The 26,829-nt window shown below is 41.8% G+C and overlaps 2 protein-coding genes across 3 annotated transcripts; both read right to left on the reverse strand.

Moving 5' to 3' along the window:
* Positions 1-20,050: 20,050 nt before the first annotated feature.
* On the reverse strand, positions 20,051-21,861 carry LOC147254426 (uncharacterized). Of its 2 annotated transcripts, XM_086215144.1 has the most exons (6): positions 21,645-21,856; positions 21,363-21,536; positions 21,082-21,255; positions 20,679-20,921; positions 20,401-20,571; positions 20,051-20,291 (listed from the first exon to the last, which is right to left on the reverse strand). In XM_086215144.1, exons 1-6 carry the CDS (start codon positions 21,821-21,823, stop codon positions 20,207-20,209), a joined length of 1,026 nt encoding a protein of 341 aa, XP_086071270.1. In that variant the 5' UTR covers positions 21,824-21,856; the 3' UTR covers positions 20,051-20,206. The 2 variants fall into 2 exon arrangements, with proteins under 2 accessions (XP_086071270.1, XP_086071271.1); XM_086215145.1 differs by lacking the exon at positions 21,363-21,536 and having other exon boundaries at positions 21,645-21,861.
* A 6-nt stretch (positions 21,862-21,867) lies between these two features.
* Positions 21,868-25,062, reverse strand: LOC147254427 (homeodomain-interacting protein kinase 1-like). The gene is made up of 9 exons (XM_086215143.1): positions 24,789-25,062; positions 24,462-24,653; positions 24,191-24,369; positions 23,992-24,115; positions 23,454-23,573; positions 23,020-23,106; positions 22,717-22,904; positions 22,201-22,443; positions 21,868-22,093 (listed from the first exon to the last, which is right to left on the reverse strand). Exons 1-9 carry the CDS (start codon positions 24,990-24,992, stop codon positions 21,919-21,921), a joined length of 1,512 nt encoding a protein of 503 aa, XP_086071269.1. The 5' UTR covers positions 24,993-25,062; the 3' UTR covers positions 21,868-21,918.
* Between the last annotated feature and the right edge of the window lie 1,767 nt (positions 25,063-26,829).

A 26,829-nucleotide genomic window follows, 5' to 3' on the forward strand; every position in this document is an offset into this window, starting at 1 on the left:
CATAAGTTATCATCACATATCTCAAAACATATCAGCTCTTTATTGCTACTGACTGAGGATAAAAGGGAAAACCTGATGAGACTGAGAGGACAAGCATCCAATGTTTTCTTGATGATGCTAAAAGGATATGAAGGTTGTTTATATAAATGAGGGCACTTCCAGTGGAAGGGTGATGTTTATCACACCAATAAAACTTGAGAAGCAGCACTGCAGCTGTTTTCACTGTGCTTTGCTCTCCGTTAATTCAGAAGGAAAGGTTGAAGATTTAGTTGTCCACAGACCTGCCTCCATCAACATGAAACCACTGGGGTGCCATGTGTCTCGTTCTGCTTCTGTTCACGTGAAGGATACATACATGTAAAACTACTCCCAAGTAAATTACTTTCACTTGTGAAAAGTACAGGTTTTCTCACAAGTGTTTTAAACAGAGATGAATAAAGACACCCTCAGTGTGTTATGGCCTGAACCTCTAGTCTGGGCTGGGATGATGATGACAGTTCCAGATGTTGTGGGGTCCTCCAGAGCAGGCTTAATGGGAGACAGCAGTGGAGGAGAACAGCACAGTTGACATCACCTACAATGTTCACATAATACACTCGAACACACACACACACACACACACACACACACTCACTTCTCTTCTGAAGTTCATATTACACGAGTCATACATATTCACACCCACGTTTGAGTGCATTAACATGTGTCATTTCACATGCAACACACTTTACCTGCATAGACAGAACTAAGGCTTTCTCCCACAGGAGCAGAGTTTAGACTGACTGATGGCTTGGCTTTCACACACACACACACACACACACACACACACACACACACACACACACACACACACACACAAAGCAGAGAGGGTTGTCTTTCACAGCAGAATGAGCTCCTCTTGACTTGCCATTTGATCTCGACAGTACTGATGAATGTGGAGAAATAGGTCTGGACCATAACGCTCACCATATGTCTGCTGCAAACTAGTGAGAACAAAACAAAGCCATCAACAGGCTTCCAGCGGCGCAGAGACCAAACTCTTTCTCTCAAATCACATTCGATTCATTCTTGCTGCAGCTCTATTGACACCAAGATTCTTGAACATTCTCAGCTCAGGATTAAAATGAGGAATTTATTCTTGCAAAGAAGCTCATAGAGACACATTATTGAGACTTTTGGGGAGTAGGCCTGCTAAGCTCCATGGCTATATTATTACAAAAATCTATTTGGTGGGTCTAGTGCCAGGTCTGATGATTATTTTGTCATTTCTTGAATAAATATTCAAATAGGAATTAATGTTTATTTCACTGCATCCTTTGGGTAAGTCCCTTATACTGATATTCTGCATTGTCAGTTGAGATTCAAGAAGATGGTAGCAGCTGGTTCACCCACTATCTTTACTTTAATGACCTGAAGTAAGAGGCAGTGGTTTAGAAATTTTACACACATAAACACACTCGCGCAAGCACACATGCACACACAAACAGTGGATCCAGTGAACCGGATGAAGTGAAAGATGAAGTTCTACTTGAGCTGATGTCAACTCCAAGTTCAAGTGAAAGAACAGCTTTGTGGGTAAAGAGTCAGAACATATAAATGTTCAAACCATCTGTTCAACAAACAAGAATAAAAGCCATATTTCCAGCTGCTGTAACAAAATGTCATGGCCCAGCTAAACAAAAACTGTTTGGACACAGTTTGTTTAGCTTGGTTAACCATGAATGTGAAAATGTGGCACAAGCACTTAGGAGAGTACAAACATTGCTGCTGATATAGTGAGTTTCATGATGTCCGTGGGGTAGAGGGCTTAATTTTAATTTGGTTTGTAGTTGTAATCAACCTCAGCCTCCATCCATCCATCCATCCATCTATCCATCTATCCATCGTATATCTAAATGTTTAGTTTTTGTTTTATGTGTTCTATCTACCTTGGTGTGTGTGTGTGTGTGTGTGTGTGTGTGTGTGTGTGTGTGTGTGTGTGTGTTTATGTTGTTGCTTTTGACATGCATCTACACCCTTTGTAAAATAAATTTTTAATACAACGCTGATGCTGCATAGTTATCGTGGTTCAATTAATAATGAAACTAAGTTAAAAGAAATTGGTCAGATGTGTTATAATATTCAAGTGAAATTTCTGAATCCCTCAACTCTCCTTACCTCCACTTATACAAGTGCAAATAGATATGCTGCAACCAAAACAGATGCAAATACAATGCTGTGTGCACGTCACTCTGTACCTTTGAATGTTGAAAAGTAGTAGCCACTGTTGCATGAGACATTGACTGGCATTTCCCTCGTCTTGTTCTCAAGGTGCCATGCAGGCTTAAATTTATTTGGATTGAACAAGCATGCTACCCCTCAATCCTCATTAGATATGTACACTGATATTCAGCTTAAAGCTGATGCTATCTACTGATTATAAGTATAGTACTTGAAGTATCTTGCATGTACATAACCATTAAATGTCCTGTGCACTATCATTCAACATCCTTTTGAGTGAATATAGCACCAGACGCACTGCTCAGCATTGTTATGACCAAGCAGTTCACTACACGCTTGTGAGGAGGGGTTTGTAAATCCCATGTGTAACCAGCAAAAAAGTAACAAGAAAAGAAGAAAGAAGAATATTCTTGCATGAAACAACTACTACTGCAAAACATCCTTACATACAAGGTCCAGATGATTGAGGAGTGTTTCTGTCTTTTGTCAGGCACTTCAACTGCTGCATCACCTGCATGAAGATGACATAAATCAAACGGTACTCAAGTTTTCCAAATGCGTTCAACTATTCTTTGGGCTTCACCCACCAATCCATTAGACTTGAGCTGAGTCATTCTGCAGTGTCTTAATTAATGGGGCCACTTTAAAGATTTATTCTTGGGGACCAATTACAGCATCTATGACTCCCAAGCAAAATCAATCAGTGCTACTAATATGACATCACACGTTACTAAGCAAGTATCCTGAATAGCATTATGTCATCAGAGAGCAGAAATGTCTTTTAGAGAGTGAGGGAGTGGGAGGCCTGGAGCCAGAAAGATGACGACTTGCATTCATTTCACTAAAATCTGGAAAGGAACTCTAATTAAAGTTGTCAAACTACTGCTGCCAAAATAGCCTTCTAAGTGCAGTAAAACCAAATGATGTCATAAAGAGGACATAAAAGTTACAACATTAAAGGTATTCAAATAATTACAAAAAAATGTTTTAAAGCCACCAATAAAGAATTAATATGTTACTAATATTATTAGATCAATGTTTAGGGGTCACTACACTTTGATCTGTTTACTACACATCAATCAGAAGAAAATAACACTTGAACAAGTGCCATCTCCCAATCCTTCATGTTTCATTTTAAAAGGAAACAAAGTGGTTTGTCGCTACATGTACATGAAACCGATGCAAAGAAATACCTCTTTCTCCAAAAGTCACATGCATAGCCAAATGAAAGGTAACATATTGCAAATTCTCTAATTCCTCCCTCTGTTACAATTTGTTCTACAATTGCTGCCTGAAATACTGCTTTTGGTTTAGAATGAAACACCCGAACAGTTACTGTGAGGACTCTTTGAGACTTGTCACTAACAACACCCTAATTCGAGGAACACAGTGGCTCGCGTCATCTTAAATAACCTATAATGATAATCTAAAATGGTGAGCAAGAGTATTGCCCTTTAGCACCCACTATTGCCTAACTTGTTCAAATACAGAAAAGTGGTTGAAACAATCTGAATTTAAAAAGAATTTGCTGTAGGGCAGTGCTAACCCACCCACTGGTGGTGCTAGAACCATTTTTGAAGATAGAGGGGGCACAGAGGTAAAATGTTTCAAAAAGCAGGACTTTAATTTGATATTTTTTCTTGTACTTGTGCAAGTATCGGCATCTGCAATGTACTCCAACAACACCAGAGCAGCCATCCTCGCAACCACTATGCACAGCTACATAATATAGTTATGTAATAATAATATATACACAATTTTAAAAAAAAAGAAGGAATTCCAATGCCCCGAAGGCCTGAAAATATAATACAGGACCATTTTTAAAAAAAAAATTAAATATAGGTTGTAAAGATTGCATTACAATATGTGTATTGATGATTCACGTAGGAAAAAAGCTGTATGGTTTTCAGGCATACACACTGTTTGCACCTTTATTTAAGTTACAACCGACACCATAGTTAACTATGGTGTGTTTCACATTTAGCCATCATCACATTTGAAGATTTTCTCTGACAAAGACCTCTAACTGTCATCTTCCCCACCGGTCTTTTCTATACCGCTGTACAAAAACTAAAGAATCATCAACGAAACTATTTATCATTTGCTGGCCTTATTATTGCGGTCTCTCATTTTCTTTATTATCATAATTTTCTCAAATTGTTGTGTCAATAACAACTTCTTTTTTTTTTAAATGCCGGCTTGACATCACAAATGTTTTGATGGAAAATTATACACCTCAGACTAAAATGCTTTGAAATTTTAATTGCTTTGGTAAGACTCCTGAAGCAAAATTTGATTGAGCTCATTTTACAAGGTAAACAAGACAATCTATAAAAAAACAAAAAAAAAACTTATCTTGTCTCAAAGGTGTGATATGTTCCAGCAGAGCAGGGATGAGGGAACACAAAACCCACAGGTGGAATATTTTACATTAAAATAAAGGGGGGGTGGGGACGATTTGGCGAATAAACAATATCGCTATAATTTTCGCCTAAATCATAACACAACATATTTTGAAATATCATCTAAAACACTTCATGATCGTCCAAAACCCTCTGCTGCAAAACAATCACAAATGGATGGTTCACCCCTTAAGAGGTAGTATAGAACGATTAAGAAGATGCCAACAGGACAGCAGCAGGAGGAAACAGCTACAGTTCATTACGGGAAGAAACAAAGGGTTGATGTCATAATGAACTGCCCATTTTACACACATTACTGCAGTTTGTTTATTGCCCTGACAATATGATGTAGGAGTTTGGCTTATGGTCCATTTGAGCCAGCAGCATCATGTCAGCGAGGGTGTAAGAGGTTTTTGTGCAAACCTGTGTATTTGTTCCCATAAAGCATGCAGCACCCTGATTGGCTGAACAAATAACCACCGGAGAATCAATCAAAGCGTAACTATACTCCCGTTGCTTTGCAGGACAAATAAAACCGCTTCCAAGAGTGTTTTTTATATTTCCCCCGTCCCTGTTCCTCTCATCTTTTACTCCCTCTCCCTTCCTCTTAAAACACTGGCGCCCAGATCAGCCAAAACGAATCGTTTTTTATTCATGCTTTTAGCAGGCCAACAGAAAGTATGGATTCCTTTAAGATGGAGGAGGAGGCAGTGCTTATAAACAGCATTATCCTTGCAACAACCTTCAATCAATTAGATTCCCTATTAAAAAAAACACTGCTAATGGGGTCTAAAGAGCTCCAGCACACACATGCATGCACATATAAAATGTTGCTATCCTCTTCTTTCTCCGCCCAAATGTTTTAGTGATAGGCCAACAACCCCTACCCTTACAGAGAGAGGGGGGGGGGGGGGGGGGGTTATTTCCGTCACTGCAAAGGGCATTACACTGACTTACATTCATTTCCTGGAGAGTTCCCAAGACCAAAACCACAGTATCTCTTATCTTCAGCCAAGTCTTCAACCTAAATTTGATTAATTTAAGTTGTGGGGACATTTTGTCCTTAAACAGAAGGCAGGATCCTACTATGGAGTTAACACAGACAGACAGACAGACAGACAGATAGACAGACACACACACCACACACACACACACACACACACACACACACACATATGCGTGCGCACGCTTTTCATAAAAGGCAGATGCAGGAGCTGGGGCGGTTAGAAGGTTTTGGGAACTTGCTTGCATCCCTTGTTGTCTGCCTCGTGCGATACATCCACACAAACACACACACATATTGCAGCAGACCTCGTCAGACAGCTTGGCCAACAGAAAATGGGCAGAGATGTTCAGGGACTCAGTCAAATGTCCCAGTTGGCTGAGTGACCAAAACAAAGTCCCAATTAGAGCAGAGAGTTCGAGGCCATGCAGAATAAACAGCTGTTAACATTTTGGACAGTTAGTAGGTTGAAACTTTCTGGGCACTAACAGAAGTTCGCTATGTATGACCTGACATAGCACTTTAGGATGTGTGACAGAGAATAAACTGACAACAATGTGGCTCTTAGATGAACATTTTTTTTAGCATTTAAAAGCATGAAATAAACCTGTGTTTTACAGTAAAAATTAGTGCTGACTCCAAAATATCCTAGCTCCCAGATCACCGACTCATCCAGCTCTTTTGGTTCACATTCCAACTGACCCGTTGTCTTCATCTCCTGACATCCGCTCACTCTGTTTTCTGACAGACTACATCTCACTCTACTTCATAGTTTAAATGAATTGCAAAGTTTCTCCAGCCATAAATCTATTATTATTCACTTTGGAGACTGAGGCCAATAAATCACCTCCATAAAAGCGCCATACATGCAGGCCTGCACTCATATATACATACAGGCAACTGACATACGGTGACTCTCTCTCTCTCTCTCTCTCTCACACACACACACACACACACACACACACACACACACACACATGGTGTACTGTGCACTCATACGTGTGTATAGGCCAGTCACAGACACATTTATGTTGATCTTTATTCAACCATTTTGGTGTTTTAATGTTAGGGAGATCATAATGCATATATGATTTTTGTAGTTACACAGACAATTATTGTTGTAGTACTCAACCAGTGCTTAGTCTCAACCTTTTAAAGGTCTTAGTCTTGTCTTGGAATCCAGAGTATTCTTCCTCGATCCTGGATCTAGCACACATGAGATTTTATGTACAGACTGGACCACAACTGTGGGAATATTACTTACTTTTAAGCACTGCTAGAATCTTTGCCAAAGCTGAGAGGAATATTTCAACAAATTTATCCATGATTAAATTTGGATACATAAACCATAACGATTTCATATGCAAACAAACTTTGATGGGGAAAAAAGCACTCCACAGTCTGTAAAACTGCAAAAAATTCTTATTGATACTGTCTCCTGGCTCTGGTTTTGGCTCGGTCTTGCCCTGCCTTGATCTTGACCTCTCACAGTCTTGGTCTTGGCTTAGTTTAGTTAGTCTTGACTATAACACGACTGCCAACAGGTTTGATCTCTCTGTTGACAATTTGACAACAAACTCACAGGATTAGTGATGTTAACATCCTGGTTCACTAATGCCATATCCCCCAAAAATATAGAAATATTTAAACGTGTGTGTGTGTGTGTGTGTGTGTGTGTGTGTGTGTGTGTGTGTGTGTGTGTGTGTGTGTGTGTGTGTTTTAGCGGGGGGGGGGGGTGAAACTTAGCCAGAAAATGAGGTTAAATGAGTGTAGATTGGTTAAAACTCTCTTTGATTTTATTTATATCACTGTGTGTGTGTGTGTTTGTATGTGTGTGTGTGAGAGAGAGAGAGAGAGAGAAAGCGTGATTGATGTTGGAGGAACTAGTGTTCCTTAGAAAAGAACTTTGTGCTTATCTGAAACACCACATGGCCTTTCTCTCTGTCCTCACTCGCTGTCAAAGCTGCCATGACCAGGGGGATAAAGAGAAAGTGTTGGAGGACCAGGATCATTCTAACCCAGGGGCGCTGCCAAGGGGGCTGCCCAGGGTCCTACGGACACCCCTGAAATCTTATTGGCCTCCCTCTTGGTCATGACCAAGTTTCTGTGAATGCAACTGTATGCAATTGAAATAAGTTGCCAACTAAATCTGACGCTAGATTTAGCAACTTTTCAGACCGCTTTAGCGATGTTTACTCAAAAAGTTACAAATGTTCTTTTCAGACAAACATTTCTGTGGCGGAGCTGTCAGTAATGAGCAGCCAGTCAGAGGCAAACAGAGGGGGGCAGATCAGCACTCAGGCTTCATGTCCGCTGTGTAAGAGAGAAAGTCAGACAAATACTCTGTTGCTTGGAACTTCTCTTTGAGCCTCATTTACATGTAAATACCGCAGAAATCCCAGCACAGCCCTTGTCTTTTAATTACGGGGTGATTACCTACAACTGTGCTGCAGCTATAAAATCTGAATTTTAGCTGCTTGGAAGTATTTGGAGTGACTGCTGGTTGACATGTCGTCTTGATGGGCTGTGTAACCATCTCACGCCAGGATAAGTGACATGCATCTATATCTATATCTCTACTATATACAGTACAGTATATATATATATATATATATATATATATATATATATACATATTTGACTTGACACTTTCCAAGTACACCTATTATATATAAAACCCATGATGTGGCCTGTGAATTCTTTTTCCATGATGTTTATCAACAGATTTTTCTGAGTCATGAGTCAAACAGCCAATGTCCATTAACAACATGTAACATGAACATATCAACAGCCGTAATAATCAGTATAATCAATCGGTCCAACATGACCACATTTCAACAGGAACAGACGTCGGTGATGCGCTCCATCTGCAGCGCAGGTTTCTTAGCACCTCATATTAACCGTTTCTGTTCATGTTTTAGTATAAACAGCTGTTTCTATGGAGATTCTCTCTTCTCATCATCCTGCAATGAGTAAAGATCTGCCCCCCCCCCCCCCCCCAAAAAGTAGAGCTGCATTAGAAACATGAATGTGGTCTGTGTGGCTGCGACTGTCGTGTTGACCGATATAATGACGTAAACCCCACAGAACCAGCTGCGTTTATACTTTGGGGAGGGGAACACAAAGTGAGCTGGGGAGCGGATTTTAAAAAAACATTGTGCATTGACAGTGCATTTATTCTTGTTATATTGACAACATGACAGTGTTATCATGCATATGAGGGGCCATCAACAGCATGTTAGACCATGTTCTGAACAATATTCAACATATTCAAACCATTCAAACATAATCGAGATATTGGGAAGCTGTTTTCTTCTTTCACAAAAATGGGAGATTTTCCACTTTCTCTGACTCACTGATCATTGCCTTACAACAACTACAGCGGTGTTTACAATGCATCAAACTTTGTCGCTAAGAAGGAGAGGTTTGGAGCGCCGATTCTACCATCTGCTCTGCGCTCTCACTAAAGACCTGAGAAAAAAAAAAGGTGAAACAGAAAAAAGAAACGGGAGAAGTATGTGTGCGTGTGTGTGTGTGTGTGTTCTGTGCAAAATGAATTATGTATTTTTGAAAAAAGTAAATGATTACAGTCTTTCATTTGTCAACAGACAAGTTTTTCTTTTCTAAAAAAAAAAAAACACCTGTAGAGGTGATATTTGTTACATCCCTGTTTTATTTAGTTGTAGACTTCAGTGTTGGACTTTACTTTGGATCAACATGGACACTCAAGCTTTGTTTTCTGATCTTAGTTGTGTTTCTTATTTTCTTCAGGATTATTTTGTCCCCTTTACTCTAGTAAGTTCCTGTTTTAGTCAGAAAGGTCTTCCCTCCATCCATCCATCCATTTTCTACAGCTTCTCCTGTTAAGGGTCCTGGGGGGGGGGGACCGGAGCCTATCCTAGCAGCCTTCGGGTGTTAGACAGGGTTCACCCTGGAGGGGTCACCAGTCCATCGCAGGACCAACACATAGAGACAGACAACCATTCACACTCACAGTCACACCTACAGTCAATTTAGAGTATCAATCAGCCTCGTCCCCTCTTGATGTCTTTGGACTGTGGGAGGAAGCTGGAGTACCAGAGAGAACCCACGCAGGAACAGGGAGAACATGGAGACTCCACACAGAAAGATCCCGTGCCCGAGCCAGGTCTGTAACCCGGAACCTTCTTGCTGTGAGGCGACAGTTCTGACCACTGCACCACCGTGCTGCCACTAGTAGATTCCATATTATTTATATATTCATGTTCAGTTTCTCATGTCAGTCTTCGTCAGATCCTGCACATGTCTCCTCTCCCGGTTACTCTCTCTGTTTGTGGTTTTCCCTGGTGTTTAGCCAAATCTTGGGATTAATCAAAAATGAATAAACTAAACAAGTTTTTATACATCCTGTTTCTTCTCCTTTTGTCTGCATTTAGGTCCTGCTCCACACCACCTCCATGACAATACTGACCAAAAATATAAAGACAGCATGAAAATATATGTATTTCACATTCTGTGCTAAAACTTGCCGGGGACTACATACAGCAGACAAAACACAGAGGGAAAGGCGTGTATTCTTGGAGCTCTCAAAGACCTAAATATAACTTTTCATGTTGAAAACCATAAATGTCCTGGTTAAATATGGGGTTGTTTTTTTCACTGGGCTTTTTTAGATTGTTTGAATTAATATGGTATGCTAACACACTGGTAATGTATGGTAATGTATAATTTTGAGCTTTATAAGCTCAGAATTGCCAAATCAAGTGTAGAAATATGTCAAGGCATTTCTTGTGATCTGTAGAGTGTGTAATGCGTAAATCACAGCGTGGATATTCATAACCATTAATCCCACGTGTGTTGTTCTTATTTATTTATTTAAATACAGTCTGTTAAAATCTGTTTTGAACCTGAAACAGAAGAAGTATGACAAATGACAGAGGCAACTTGTGCCTCTAAGGTTATGGGTACCTGGAGGCTGTTATTTGCCCTTTTGGTTTCCCTGCAGAAATTTCTCGTCTCAATTAACGTTGAAGTGTGTGAAGCAGTTGGAGGTTACGCCTTCCTGTCACTCACAGAGCAAAACCTGAGTATTGTGCCTGATATGCATGAAGAATAAGATTTGTTGCTGTGGGAGGGAGTTTTTTTTTTTTTAAATTTTTTTTGGAGACCAATTTAAAATCCTCTCCAGAGTAGGTGTGATTTCACCCAAACATCTGGTTGATTAAATGTCACGTCTTGCAATGTTAATGAAAGAGAAAATAAAGTGTATACCTGCCCCATGATTCAGACGGTTCTTCCTTGGCCCAGGCTTGACCTGTTAGAGTCCGTTGTGTTTACAGACAAACTTTGTGTTTATCACTTCATAAATACTTTCAATTTCACCAGTCATGAGAAAAAAAAATAACATTTTAATTAATGAGAGTTACCTGCCTTTGTTTTTGTTTTGTTTTTTTACTGCCAAGTTAAGTTATCTGCAGTTAAGTTGGCAGAAGTAACATAAAAGTTGGAACTTTTAATCCTACACAGACAGTAATATTGTAGGTCACTTATTACATTAAAATTTTTAACGCATTACATTTTTAAAGTAACTTGCCCAAAACTGGTCAGCATAAGCAAAGCAAAAGAGAAATTAAAAAATGCCCAAAATTTTGCACATGCTAGTAAAGAAATGAACAGGTCAGAAGGAAGGAGAGGAAAATCGTGCCAACAGAAAGAAAAGAAAGCAATGGGATGTGTGTGTGTGTGTGTGTGTGTGTGTGTGTGTGCGTGTTTGTCGCCTAAATGAACCTATTATGACTCCCTAAATTGCTCTTTATTAAACAGACAGTAGAGGGGAATGAGAGAAGCAGAGAAGGAGGAGGTATCAAGCTCAGTAAAAAGAAGGAGTAAAATGCAGACTTGCTCACAGGTACATTGTGCATGCGATGAAAGGGATTTATGGCAACAGGAGGCGCTGGGTACGAGACAATAGTCAAGGCAGCCAGCAGTGGAGGGCGTGCAGCGGGTGGAGGCTAGTTCATTTTGGAGAAGAGGCCGGCCGAGTAATGGACAAAATTATACTGAACAAATAAACACAATGAAAATATATCAAGAAGCACCCACTGGTGAGTAATGGAGTGGAAGTTTAAACTGATGTTGCGCCATGAAAAAATTCATAAAACCCAAGTGTGAAATAAGTTGGGGTTTTATATGAAAGATGGAGGATATTGTTGTTAGACATTTATGCAAAACGCGTCCAACAGCAGAGGCACTAATCTCTCGACCCACATCCAGAGACACCACGGAGTCACTGTGGGAACACCGTGGCACCTTCAACCATGAAAAGAAGCATCTGCATCTCCCTGCACGCCCCACTTCCTCTGCAGCAGAGTGTCCTTTCTGACAAAATGTGTTATAAAGAGTTTAATTTTGTTTACAAGTTCACATTTAGCTACAAATGAGATTCCTTATGAGATAACGCCGCTGTAATCTCTCTTTCACTCTCTCTCAGCAGTCGGATTTATATCAACAGATTAGAAAATGATGAACATTAGGAAAAATAAATCCTTCCCATTTGCAGGATAAAAAGAAGACAAAAATGCTTGACTGAAGTACTGTTGTTTTGTTTGTTTTTGGAATAAAGTGCAAATGCAAAAAAAAAGATAAGCTCCATCGTCTACCACTTATTCCTTACTGTTAAGGGTCGCGGGGGGGCTGGAGCCTATCCCAGCATCTATGGGTGAGAGGCGGGGTTCCCCCTGGACAGGTCACCAGTCCATCACAGGACCAACACATAGAGACAGACAACCATTCACACTCACAGTCACACCTACGGTCAATTTAGAGTATCAATCAGCCTCGTCCTCTCTTGATGTCTTTGGACTGTGGGAGGAAGCTGGAGTACCAGAGAGAACCCACACAGGAACAGGGAGAACATGGAGACTCCACACAGAAAGATCCCACGCCGGGACTCAAACCCAGAACCTTCCTGCTGTGTGGCGACAGTGCGAACCACTGCACCACCGTGCAGCCCCAAAGATAAGCTCATATAAGACAAATGTGTATAATGACGGATAATCTTCAACTCTCACGACCGTCTAGTTGTTGCCGGCAACGTCATCCTCATGATTGATTCCGCTCAAAGTCCACTGAAAGTTTGCAACACTTTTCACTATTAGCTGGCACTTAAGAATGGTTATAATTTTACGCTCTATTTTTTCCTAGGTGGATCCTCTTCCACACTGATTGTCGCAGCCATATGTTGCTCTGACTACCATCTTCTGGCAGCATTATGTAGCTGTTTTTGAAACTCCTACGTGACTACGAATTTCTTTTTTCTTTTAACATTTCCAGCCTGCATTAACCCCCCCCCCCTTGATTTTATTGTAAATATTAGCAAAATTACAATGCTAGGCTAAAATTCTCAACATAATACATTCCAAATCTGTTGTATTGCATTATACAGAATGGGTGAGATGCTCATTGATTATTTCTGTGGGATTCATGTTATCTTGTGAATATGTGATTGAATGAAATGATTCTAAATTTAAACGAATGCTTTTGTAATTATCTGATCGGTTAAAGAACAGGCAAAAAAAAAAAAAAAAGGGGGTGGAGAATTTAATCATGATGTAGTGAAATGTAAAAATGACCAAACTTATATAAATGAAACCAACCCGCAATGTGACGTCATTAAGTGACATGGGAGCAGACAAAGTACTGACGGTCTGTTCTTTAATGGAAGTATTAAGTTCTCATAACATTATTTACTTGAGTCAAAGTCATGAAATTGGAACTCTCAAATGTGTAACTTACACTCTGAAGACATCCTTAGAGATGATGATTGACACTGAGAAATTAAATAATAATGGAAGAAATTACTCTAAGGCAGTGTATCCACTTGTGATTTTCCACGCTTTAAACTTTTGCTCATATTTGTGCTCTACTTTTTTTTTTAGCATAAAAACTGAATTCAGTGCTTCAAAACCTCCCTCTCATGAGTAATTAATGAAGAAAGCTGCTTTAGAGGTCATATCAAGAAATATATCAGGAAACAAATCGATGTCCAGATGAAAATATGTCCAATATTGCTTAGACGTTTGTGAACAAAGATATAAAAACTGCCAATATGTTAAATATTGACGAATGAGGGGATAAAATATCCCTTATGTTACTTATTAAAGTTAATTTATCTTGACTATAGAAGAGAGGAGAGAGGGGCTTAGGTCAAACTAGTAACCTCATAAAGACCAGCCATATTGAATCATCTCAATCTAACCTTCCCCACAGCATCCATCCATCGCTCCCTCCTTTCCTCTCTTTTCTTGCATCTCACAACAACTTGAAAACTGTTTTAAAAAAATCACACATAATCAGGGGTCCACCCACACCTTGTCTTTAAAATTTCCATCCCTTTCTTCTTCCCTGTATTTTTGACTCATCAATTCCAACTTATTCTCTCTCTCTCTCTCTGTCTCTCTCTGTCTCTCTCTCTCTCTCTCTCTGTCTCTCTCTCTCTCGCCCTCTCTCTCTCTCGCCCTCTTCTTTTTTATAAGAAGAGAGAATATGAGTTGGGGGTGATTCCTTGATTGCTCCGGCATATGTGAGTGGCCTATAAATCTATCATCGTTCACACACACATGCACACGCACACACACACACGCACACACACACACACACACACACACACACACGCGCACACACACACACTACAGCAATTGGAAAGTCCTTCAGAGTTAACCACATATACCCGTAGAGATAGAATAGAAGATGGAGAGGAGGGTGGGAAAAGAAAAGGAGACATGAATGTGGTGGTGGAGTAATCTAATGACAGGAAATTGTGTTTACTTAACTGGTGCGCGCACGCCAGCACACATGCACACATGAACACATGAATGCACACACGAGTGCACGCACACACGCACACTCACACAGATATTACCCCATTGGTCCTGTCAGCCCACAGTTGGGTTTCGGAATGTGTATTGGTTTTCAAAAGGTGAAGAGGGCAGACATGTCAGTCAAAAAAATAATCCCAATGAGGGGTTGGGGGAGGTTGAGGGCTACGGACTGTAATTCATAACACACACACACACACACACACACACACACACACACACACACACGCGCGCACACTCATGAAACATTTTGGAAACTGAAGACAATGAAACAAGAAGATGAGTTTCATGTCCTCGGATACTTTGCAATGATTTATCTGTGAGGGAGACACACAGCTGTTCTAGGTGAAAATAAACAAGCCAACACCATTAACACAATGCTTTCTCACAAAGCCACAAACACATGAATCTGCACCATGTGATCCGTGAGATATCGAGTAGCTGTTTCCAGTGAGGGATGCCTGCTTCATAGCCTGACAAATACATACCAGTTTATAGAGGCGAACAGTGGTTCTCTTGAATGGTTCTGTCTGTCCTGAGTTATTTACTCTGTAGTATGTCTCCACTAAGGTACTACAGTTTTTCATACATATGAATATAGTACTCTGTATCACATCGGTTTCAATCTCATTTAATGTCTGAGATTTTAAGAAAAAACCGTCTTCCTAAGTTTTCCTTTGCACAAACAGCATGAATGGAACCATTGCAGCAGTAAAAATTAAATAACGCGCTCATCAATGAAATCAGAAATGTCCAGCTTTATCTCGGACTGGCACTTAATATTTGACAAACAACGAATGATATTTTGCAAAAAAAAAGAAAAACGTTAAACCCAGTTTCAACTATTTCGGAATCCTCAGAAAATATATTTCACTGAACATATCTCGGCTGTATATGCAAACCATGATATTTCGATTAGTATTTTTCTATCATACTCCGTTATTTTCTGGTCACAAACCCCAAAAACAGCCTTCGAGTCAATGATTTCATCAAATGTCACAGCTTAGAAAAACACTGCACGTTCAACTTCGAAAGTTTCATTCCTGATCGTTATTTAAAATATATTTACGAATGTTTGTATGGTCTGCTTCCTTCTCTTTTTAATGAATTTGTAACGAGACAGCAGGATGCTAGTCCTGGGAACACAGGGGCCCCAGCTAAAGGTAATCTTTTCTTTTACTGGAGCAGAACCTTGGAACTGTTTGCTAACCGAGCTGTAACGACAACGCAAAATACAACTTTCATATTTCATCTCTATATTTCTAAGAAATTTTAGATTCCTAACTTGGACATGTATTGCAAATTATCATTTTGCTATAAACAGTAAATGCAGTGCATCTTTGACCTGAACATGTTACATTTACATTCATGTTATCGCATGTCCAATGGAACTACATGTCCTTTAAAAATCCTCCAAACATGGAATCCCATGTTGGAATTATATTCCGGCACCACAGAAACAAGAGCAGATCTATGAGGATCCTTTTGCCTTGCTGGACTAAGATCACTGGTTCAACAACACAACATTACTGCTGGCATTTAAAGCTGTTTTGAAGGTTTAAAAAAAAAAATAACAACATTAAATTATCTTTTTTTTCATTTCCATTTAAGTGGATGTTTTAATAACAATCTCCCCTTGTGTGATTCATATGCCCACCACAACAGAGAGTCTTGATTGATTCACATTGCACAGAATTTCCACCCATTTCTCATCCCTGCCACCACCTCACAATGAGGTGTTCAGAGGTCGTGGTCACTTCACTTATTCTGAGGGAGGCCACGTCAGCTCCACCTGTTTAGGACCCTGAAATCAGCAGTAATTTAGGGTAAAGGAGGATTGACCGAAAACAACAACTGCAAGCCTCTTCAAATCATTATATAGTAATTGCTATAATTAATTGATTGGCCAGTGCTCAAAAAGAACCCACAGATCTTTAAAAATTCCATTCATCCATCCATTTTCTATAAAACTTATCTGTTAAGGGTCACAGGGGTAGGGGGCTGGATCCTATCCCAGCCGACATTGGGTGAAAGGAGGGGTTCAACCTGGATGGGTCCTCAGTCTGTCACAGAGCCATCAGGAGCAATTAGGGGCTCAGTATCTTGCTCAAGGAGACATGGTCACCAGGGGAAATGAGGATCAAACCAGGGACGCTTCAGTTGCTCGATGGTCACTCTACCTCCGAGCCATGCCGCCCCATCTTTAAAATTCTTTGCAGGTAATTATTTGCACTGCGAGACCACAAAGTACCAGCACGCTGCTCAGTCGTCATTCCTTTTTATTCTGTTCAGAACTGACAGAAATGATTCAAATACTTCTCTTAAAAATGACAATAAAATATCACGGTTTATCTTTCGTAATTCCCATCTATTCTCCTACAGTATATAAAAGTGGAGGAACTTCTGTTAAGGCATGAGGGGCACTGAGTGTGTTTGAAGGCTGTCAAAGCAAGCATGCCTCTTTGCTTCCACACATATTAGTTTCTCCTTAGTTTCTGAATAGGCTGCGTCTCTTTAGAGCAGAAATGGAATGCAGCACTCGGCTGGTACTTTTCTCTCTACCTGAGAGTGTGTGTGTGTGTGTGTGTGTGTGTGTGTGTGTGTGTGTGTTGTTATTGCAGAGTCCAAGACGCGGTGTAGCATAAAGCCACTGCTCAAACCGCACTTAATCACACACTGCAGCACCAAGTAAATATCTAATCACACAAACCGAGCTGCATGAATGCTGATGCACACACTAATGTGTTTATCATACATACACGCACACTCTTAAATTGTACATATAAAGGAAGACCCACATACACACAAACCCATACCAACACATGTGTCAGATATAGAGAGGAAATTCCATCTTTTTCCACTTTGTGCAATCGACAGACGGCACTTGCGCGCACATACGCACACACACACACACACACACACACACACACACACACACACACACACACCACTGTTTGTGATCTATCTCAATGCCACGCCTCAACAGATTCAATCAGAGGGGAGCCTTTGTTTTTTCCCCCCTTTCTGTTGTTTTATTTTCTATTCTCCCTCTCTCTCTCTCTCTCTCTCTCTCTTCTCTCTCTGTCGCACACACATACACACACACACACACACACACACACACACACACACACACACACACACTCTCTCTCTCTCTCTCTCGCTCTCTTTCATTTCCCAGTAGGAGCCAAATAACTTTAGTCTGAATGTTCCCACAGCTCACTCACACACATACAGCATGACCACATACACACACACATTTAATGAGAAAGAATAAGACACAGATGATGTTGATTTCATGTGCGTATAGTCACATGTATCTTACATAGTCGGTGTGTGTGTGTGTGTGTGCATGCATGCATGCGTGCGTGCGTGCGTGTGTGTATGGCGGCACAGGTGACAGAAGTGAATTACACCTGCTGCTCGTTCTCTCTCCGGCCTTTAAGATTTATTACACACTTGAGCTGCACAATAAACACACACAGAGACTGAGTTTGTATTATTTGTTTATGAAGCCTTTCTTGACTGCACTTATAGACTGAAGGTGTGGTAACACTGAGGTTGAGGCTCTGACACTGCCTCAATCTAGAGCTAATCCTCATTTAATCTAAACATTGCTATCATTCTGTTCATGATGTAGACTCTTAACTCACAAGTTTCCTCCATGAATGTTGTCCGGAAACATCCTGGATAATGTACAGGACTTAGCACCTCAATCTGCTCCTCTTCTCCCTATAAGATTCTTGCTATTTCCAATCATTTTCCTCATTAACATTGGTAAATTTTGCTCCATTTTTTTTCCATACAAATCAAAAAAATTGAAAAGTTAAATTCCTGTGTGCTTTCATGCAAATGTGCAAAGAGGAGTTTAGAGAACTTTCGTGCAGATGTTAAAACGTGATACCTCTCTAAAAAGTGGATTTTGCCTTACAAGTGCTCACAAATAGGAGTTTTTTTTTATTCACAAAAATGTTTTTTTCTTCCTGCATTACTTCTTTGTGCCTCCAGAATGCAGAAAGACCCAGCAATGTATGTTTAGCTGAAAGAAATATTTTCAGATGTAGTGTTATAATGTCACAAGAGCATGTCACAAAACATCTTGTCAGGCTTTCATTTATGAATTTGTGTCACACCTGATTTACTTGAACTCTTGGTGCAGTGGTCAGCACTGTTGCCTCACAGCAAGAAGGTGCTGGGTTCAAGTCCCGGCTCGGACACGGGATCTTTCTGTGTGAGTCTCCATGTTCTCCCTGTTCCTGTGTGGGTTCTCTCTGGTACTCCAGCTTCCTCCCACAGTCCAAAGACATCAAGAGAGGACGAGGCTGACTGATACTCTAAATTGACTGTAGGTGTGACTGTGAGTGTGAATGGTTGTCTGTCTCTGTGTGTTGGTCCTGTGAGGGACTGGTGACCTGTCCAGGCTGAACCCTGCCTCTCACCTGAAGGCTGCTGGGATAGGCTCCGGTCCCCCACAACCCTTAGCAGGATAAGCAGAAAAAAAACAGATGCATGAACAATTTAAAAACATAGGTAAAAATAAAATAAGAATGTCAAGACATGAATAAACAATTGCCTTGGGGTGGAGACCCCTCTGGGCTTGAAGGGAGGGGTGAGACGTAAAGATGTAGAGCAAAAGGCTTCACAACAAATGAATGTGTCAAAGCAGAATGAAAAAAGATAACGACACTAATCAGTTTTCAAATGATCTTTTTTAATAATTTCTCAAAACTAAAACTGTGAAAGTCCAAACACAGCACCCACCAATTCATCAAAACGTATAGTGAAACAGGAATTAAGAAGCATAAAGATAATCCAGAACTGTGATTCTAATTTACTGTAAAAGCAGTAAGCAACTTGTCATTTTAGCAAGCTGGTATTTCCGTGCAGCCATGACAATCATCGATTTTAGCGTCATGTGGGTGACCTGTCAGTGGGAGGTGAGATGTAGTAGAACAGGGCCACTCAAAGATTTCAACCCAACCAAGGCAATCCGGAGGTGTCAGCAAATCCAGAGGTGTCACTCACCAATGAGTGTCTCTGACTGACAGCAGGACAAATGCATGACATACTTGTGTTCCAAAATCATATTTCATCTTATTTGTTGAAGGTAGCAATTTTCAAATAAATGCCTTGAAGCAGTACTCTTGTGAATTTGTATATGCGTGTGTGAGTGTGTGTATGTGTGTGTGTGTGTGTGTGTGTATGTGTGTGTGTGTGTGTGTGTGTGTGTGTGCACGGTGGAGAAGAATACTGTGCATAGAGGGCAGCAGGTGCGGGGCAGTGACGGAGTATCCACGTCCAGTGGATTAGTAGAGTCTAATAAATCATATAGAAATAAAATCCACAGCAAAAGATAACCTCATTCAGACCAACAGGGGCAGGTTTTGGCTGGAGCACAGAGCGCGGTGTTAGCCTGTATACGCTCGCCCGCGGATGTAATTGGGAACCCATGTTTGGCGAAACACCGATTAAGTTGATTGGAAGTCCTGGCAAAAAATTACTGACATTTCAAATATTGAGGAAAAATGCAACATTCTTTATTTGTCAAATGGACTGACACAAAACAAGCTGAGTCTATTTTGATGTCAATTTTATTTTCTTTAAACAAACATTAAAAAAAATCAAAAGAACAGGGAAATAAAACAAGAACAGGGCCATCGGAGCTGCTGTTGTCTCTCTGCTTCTTATGCCAGGTTTTCTCAGGCGACTCTAGCTTGAGCTTTCCAGCTTCAGCCATCGTTCTTTGTCCTTCCGTGGTCGGACAGCCCAAACACGCCGCTGCTGTGGGTGTGGCCCAACCTAAGCTTCTTCTTCCTGGAAGTAAATATTTGTCAAATAAGAAGTTTAATGGCAGAAAATGTATTTCTTCTTTACTGAAATGTATCATCTCTGAGTCTTTAAAGAGTGATGCAGGTGAGCCTACCTGTGCTGATCATCATTTGCAGTCCTGATTCCTCTGTGGTGGGGGGCTGCTCTCATCTCATCTTCAGATCGAGCCCTCTTCGTTCTCCTGATGTCACCTCTGTGGCCGCTGCTGAGAGGAGGGTCCTGTTTGCTCCTCTTAGCAGGGGGAGGAGCAAACTCTTGGAATCGGCTGGCCATGTAGGAAGGAAATATTATTTGGTTGTGCACAAGATGAGTTTGACTTTACTGAAAAAGGTCAATCTCTGAGTCTTTAAAGAGTGATGCAGGTGAGTCTACCTGTGCTGATCTCCAGGATCTGCAGTCCTGAGTGGATCAGGACCAGGACTGCGCTTCCTCTTCATCTCTTGGATGCCACTCTTCTGTCCACTGTTGTGGGGAAGGTGGTCCAGACTGCTTCTCTTAGCAAGAGAAGGACAAAGCTTCTCACGGACCGGGATGGCAGTCTTGGGATGGGACTGCTGTGGAGCTGGCTGTGTCCTGATCTTAGCGATGGACATGATTTTGAGGCAGGACTGTGCACTGAAAGAAATATCCAGTCATCCATTAGCCTTGAAAATATAACATATACAGAATGAATCATGTTCAAATGAAGCAAATGGATTATTTTGTTGAATGCAAGATGTGTTTACTGAAAAAGGTCAATCTCTGAGTCTTTGAAGAGTGATGTAGCTGAGCCTACCTGTGCTGATCTCCAGCATCTACAATTCTCATTCCTTTGTGATGGGGGGCTGCGCTCATCTCATCTTTAGACCTTGCTCTCTTTGTTCCCTTTATTTCACCCCTGTGGCCTCTGCTGAGAGGAGGGTCCTGTTTGCTCCTCTTAGCAGGGGGAGGAGCCATCTGATGGAATCGGCTGGCCATGTAAGAAGGAAATATTATTTTGTTGGGTGTAAGATGTGTTTGACTTTACTGAAGAAGGTCAATCTCTGAGTCTTTCAAAACTGATGTAGGTGAGTCTACCTGTGCTGATCTCCAGGATCTGCAGTCCTGATTCCTTTGGGGTGGGTGGGTGCTCTCATCTCATCTTTAGAGCATTTTCTCTCCTTTCCCCTGATGTCACCCCAGTTGCCAATGCTATGAGGAGGGTCCTGTTTGCTCCTCTTGGTAGGAGGAGGAGCCAGCTGAGGGAATCGGCTGGCCATGTAAGAAGGAAATATTATTTGGTTGTGCACAAGATGAGTTTGACTTGAATGGAAAAAGGTCAGTCTCTGAGTCTTTTAAGAGTGATGTAGGTGAGCCTACCTGTGCTGATCATCATTTGCAGTCCTGATTCCTCTGTGGTGGGGGGGTGCTCTCATCTCATCTTCAGATCGAGCCCTCTTCGTTCCCCTGATGTCACCTCTGTGGCCACTGCTGAGAGGAGGGTCCTGTCTGCTCCTCTTAGCAGGAGGAGGAGCCATCTGATGGAATTGGCTGGCCATGTAGGAAGGAAATATTATTTGGTTGTGCACAAGATGAGTTTGACTTTACTGAAAAAGTTTAATCTCTGAGTCTTTTAAGAGTGATGTAGGTGAGCCTACCTGTGCTGATCATCATTTGCAGTCCTGATTCCTCTGTGGTGGGGGGGTGCTCTCATCTCATCTTTAGATCGAGCCCTCTTCGTTCCCCTGATGTCACCTCTGTGGCCACTGCTGAGAGGAGGGTCCTGTTTGCTCCTCTTAGCAGGAGGAGGAGCCATCTGATGGAATCGGCTGGCCATGTAGGAAGGAAATATTATTTGGTTGGGCGCAAGATGAGTTGGACTTTACTGAAAAAGGTCAATCTCTGAGTCTTTTAAGAGTGATGCAGGTGAGTCTACCTGTGCTGATCTCCAGGATCTGCAGTCCTGAGTGGATCAGGACCAGGACTGCGCTTCCTCTTCATCTCTTGGATGCCACTCTTCTGTCCACTGTTGTGGGGAAGGTGGTCCAGACTGCTTCTCTTAGCAAGAGAAGGACAAAGCTTCTCACGGACCAGGATGGCAGTCCTGGGATGGGACTGCTGTGGAGCTGGCTGTGTCCTGATCTTAGCGATGGACATGATTTTGAAGCAGGACTGTGCACTGAAAGAAAAATCAAGTCATCCATTAGCCTTGAAAATATAACATATAAAGAATGAATCATGTTCAAATGAAGCAAATGGATCAGTTTTTTTTACTCCATGGCCTGAATGGCCTGCTCCCGTCATCAACTCAGTGCAAATGTAAAACTTATTCAAAAAAACTTGCAGGATAAAATGCAGTAAGAGCTCATTATATGTCCCAGACATTACACATAAATCCACAATCACAGAGATAAGGGAGGAATAGTTCATCAAATTCAGAGCTTGGACTTACTAGGAGCTGCTGGAGTGAAACTCCGTCAGGTAGCTCATGCTAATAAAGGGATGCTTCTGAGCCTGGCAGGGTGTCATCCGCTGGGACGGATCGAGCTGCAGCAGTCCTTTAATCATGTCCACGAACATGAGTGTATCTGCTCTCCTTGTAGCCTGATCTTTATCCCGGTTGAAAACGTTTTTGTTGCGCTGAAAAATCAAAAGAGAGTTCAGATGTATCACTCAGTTCTCAGAGTAAATAGAAACATCATTGGGATTTATTGAGCGTGTAACACCTTTATTCATTTCTACTGAGGTCACTTACATTCAGGAGATCATCCAGGCTGCTAAACCAGATTGCCCTGGTCTCTTTAGACTCAATCCCAGCATCTATTAGGATCTGTTCTTTTGACTGGGGGGGCAGAGATCAAAGTTATGTCAAGAGACACACCTAAAAACATTTATTTAATCCTCTCAAAATCCTCAGTCAAAACTAAACCAATGCTTTCTGTGTGTCAGTGTAGAGCCTGCTTCTCTTCCTCTGATTGGATCTTAACTCCACATGTCTAAACTAGGCACCAAGTACAGGCCAATTAGAGGTTGATTCTTTCGAAAAACCTATCAGGCGATGAAAACAACCATCATCTATGATCTCTCAGGAAAAATGATGAGTAAGAGATGTTGTTTGTTAAAATATGAAGCACTAGAAGAAGTGTGTGTGTGTCAGTAAGATTCAAGGTTTACTGGAGAGTTCCATACCTTTAATGTCCAGGTGGTGGTGTGAAGGTCAGAGCATTTCTGGAAGAACTTTTCTGTCTTGCTTCCAGAAGCCAGAAGGTTCTCTGGGAGCTGACCCTGCGTCCACATGATGTACCTCAACTAAAGATATAACACAAAGAAAGTCAGTTTCAAACAATTCATTCATTTACATAAATAATCAAGTATGAATGTTTCAATGAAACAGCTATATCTGTTGTCACATGGTTGGGCTAAAAGTGAGGGAGTTAATCGTCACGTCACAAATTACCTCCAAGTTCCTATGAAAGACACATCATTCTGACATACCATTGGAGCAACATGCCACATGTTCCCACTCACTATTTAAATGATTTTTAAGTCAGTACTGAAATAAGAAATGAACATGTAACAAATGCAAAATGTCTGTCACTTTCTTCTTTTTTTGGTTTGCAGTTTTTGACTGTATGAACAGTGAAAGAATGTAAAAAGTTCATTCACTCGCGTTTCAATAAAATCTTGATCCAAGTTCAAAACAGAACAGACCTGATGTGCTACTTACCATGTCATATTCATTCTTTCCGTAGTAGAGAGGTACACCAAGGTAAAGAGCTGCAGCGGTGCAGCCGAGAGACCACATGTCTATGGCCTCGTTAAACGGAGCTCCAAGCAGGATCTCTGGAGACCTGAGAGAGCATCAACAGTTAAGTTTCAGCCACCAAGACAATACTGAGAGATCAAATAGGGTTGCAGTTACTCACCGGTATGGCCGGGTCTGAATATATGACCCCACCTTGGCAGCAGACACCTCAAAGGCCAGGCCCAAATCAATAACCTTGATTCTGTAGGGCTCATTCCGACCGACCAGCATAATATTATCTAACTTGAGGTCTGCATGTATGATTCCAATGGACTTAAGGTGTTGAAGAGCATTTGCTATCTGAAAAGTTAAAGAACAAGGTCAAAAATATTTCATCAGAAATCTTTTTTCTGAATTCTATTACTTGCAGAACTTGACATGATAGAAGATACCTGAGAGACGAGAGGCCGTATCTCTTCCAGGAGGAGAGGTTTGTTCTGTCTCTCACACATGAACTGCTGGAGACTCTGATCAAGATGCTCAAACTCAAGGCATATGTGTCCATTGTTGATGAAATGGCCATACCATTTCACAAGATTGCTCTTCTCTGAGTGCAGGCTGCTAATTTTCTTCAACGCTGCGATCTGAAAATTTATGAGACTAAGATTTTAAAATGTCACAAAGGAGGCGGTACACTGGTGCAGTGGTTAGCACCAGACTCGTGTCCCAAAGGATTATCACAAGTGTGGATGCTGAGAATCCTCAGGTTGCCTTCTTACCTCTTGAAGGGCCATTCCAGCAAAATATTCCTCATTCTTAATCATTTTGATGGCCACTGTCTTCTGTCTTCTGTCACTGTTTTCATCTGTCTTGATACATTTGGTGACGAGACCAAAGGAGCCTTGTCCAAGGTGGGACACCACCTGGTAGCTGGAAGTCTTGGAGCGTAGCCAGCGAGTCGTGGGCTGAACTGAAGAAGACATGTTTTTACACCAAAGACTTTCTGGGTGACAACTGATTCTGGTGGCCGATATGGGTGAAATGTTTTTACTGATGAAGCTGATTTCTTTTATATGGGCTTTCGATGTCACTGACACGTGTCTAAATTCCGTGCTCTGTGGTCTCTAAGAAACCAGTTTCTTTGTGCTTACTTTGATCTCTCAGTGATCTTAAACTGGATTGGAAGACTATCGATCTGCTCCAAAGAGGTTCTGGCAAACCATTCGTCACCTCAGATGGGGAGACAGCAATTTGCTCACACTGTTTACGGTGGTGATGGGAGGCTGCTGACTTCAAATGGAGAGATAGTTGGACAGTGCAGTACTTTGAGGAACTCCTCAATCCCACCAACACGTATTCCATGGAGGAAACAAAACCGGAGGAAGACTTCCTCTCCAAGGCACAAGTCGCCAAGGCAGTGAAACAACTGTGCAGTGGCAGAGCTCCGGGGGTGGATGAGATCTGCTCTTGGGATCTCAAGGCTCTGGACATTGTAGGGCTGTCTTGGTTGACTCATCTCTGCAACATTGCATGGACATTGGGGAGCAGTGCCTTTGGAGTGGTAGATTGAGGTGGTGGTCTCCATTTTTAAGAAAGGGGACCAGAGGGTGTGTTCCAATCATTGGGGGCGGGGGGTCACACTCCTCAGCCTCTCCAGAAAGGTCGATGCCAGGGTACTGGAGTGTCGTGGTTGATGTCGTGGTTGATAGTTGAATCTCAGAATGAGGAGATTGGATCAGCTCTTTACTCCCACAAGGGTGCTGGAAAGGGCATTGGGCTAATCCACCAATCCACATCTGCTTTGTGGATTTAGAGTAGGCTTATGACCATGTTCCCAGGGGCGTCCTGTGTGTATGTTTGTGTGTGTGTGTGTGTGTGGGGGGTACTCCATGAGTATGGGGAAGATGGCCCCTTGCAAAGGGCCTTTCAGTCTCTGTATCAAGGGAGTGAGAGCTTGGTTCACGTTGCTGGCAGTAAGTCAGACTTGTTCCCAGTGAGGTTTGGACTCCACCAAGGCTGCCGTTTGTCAGGTTGTTGAGTTTGGTGGTGGAAGGATGTCGTCTCTGCTTTTTGTAGATTCCTCTTAGCTCCATCAAACAACGACCTCTTGCTCCTGCTGGGGCAGTTTGCAGCTGAGTGTGAAACAGTTGGGATGAGAATCAGCACCTCCAAGTCTGAGACCATGGTCCTCAAGACCGGTCCAGAAAACGGTGGACTGCCCACTCTGGGTCAGGGCAGAGGTCCTGCCTCAGGTGGAAGAGTTTAAGTAGCTCAGGATCTTGTTCACACGTGATGGAGGATGATGGATGGAGCGGGAGATTGGCAGGCGGACTGGGGCGATGTCTGCAATCATGCGAGTGCTAAACTGGTCCGTTGTGGTGGAGAGCTATTCCAAAAAATGAAGCCCTCAATGTCCCTGTCGATCTAGGTTCCTACCCTCACCTACGGTCATAACTAGTAAAGATCGAAAGAATGAGATCGCAGGTTCAAGCAGCCGAAACAAGGTTCCTACACAGGGTGGCTGGGCTCTCCTTTAGAGATGGGGTGAAAAGCTTGGACATTTGGGAGTAGAGCTGCTGCTGCTCCATGTCAAAAGGAGTCAGTTGTGGAGTCCTGTGAGAATGCGCCTGGATGCCTACCTTGGGAGGTTTTCAGACATGTCCTTGCGGGAGGAGGCCTCTGGGCTGAACCAGGATACGCTGGGGCAGGGGTCTCAAACTGATCCAGTAAAGGGCCATGTGGCTGCAGGTTTTCATTCCAACCAAACTAAAGCAACACCTGATTCTACTTAAATCAATCAAGCTGTGTCCACACAGCTCA

Source organism: Aulostomus chinensis, chromosome 10 (genome assembly GCF_037954235.1).
Source record: "Aulostomus chinensis isolate RoL2024-O1b breed Wild chromosome 10, RoL_Achi_v1.0, whole genome shotgun sequence".
In the NCBI taxonomy this organism is placed as follows: Eukaryota; Metazoa; Chordata; class Actinopteri; order Syngnathiformes; family Aulostomidae; genus Aulostomus; species Aulostomus chinensis.

Coding starts and splice junctions, on each gene's coding strand:
- LOC147254426 (XM_086215144.1), bottom strand. CDS start 21,823: ATGGCCAGCCAATTCCATCAGATGGCTCCTCCTCCTGCTAAGAGGAGC. Junction 20,922..21,081: donor GATGCTGGAGATCAGCACAG/GTAGGCTCAGCT, acceptor TATTTCTTTCAG/TGCACAGTCCTGCCTCAAAA. Junction 20,572..20,678: donor GATCCTGGAGATCAGCACAG/GTAGACTCACCT, acceptor CTACATGGCCAG/CCGATTCCAAGAGTTTGCTC.
- LOC147254427 (XM_086215143.1), bottom strand. CDS start 24,992: ATGTCTTCTTCAGTTCAGCCCACGACTCGCTGGCTACGCTCCAAGACT. Junction 24,116..24,190: donor ATTCAGACCCGGCCATACCG/GTGAGTAACTGC, acceptor ATGCTCTCTCAG/GTCTCCAGAGATCCTGCTTG. Junction 22,905..23,019: donor GCCTGGATGATCTCCTGAAT/GTAAGTGACCTC, acceptor TTGATTTTTCAG/CGCAACAAAAACGTTTTCAA.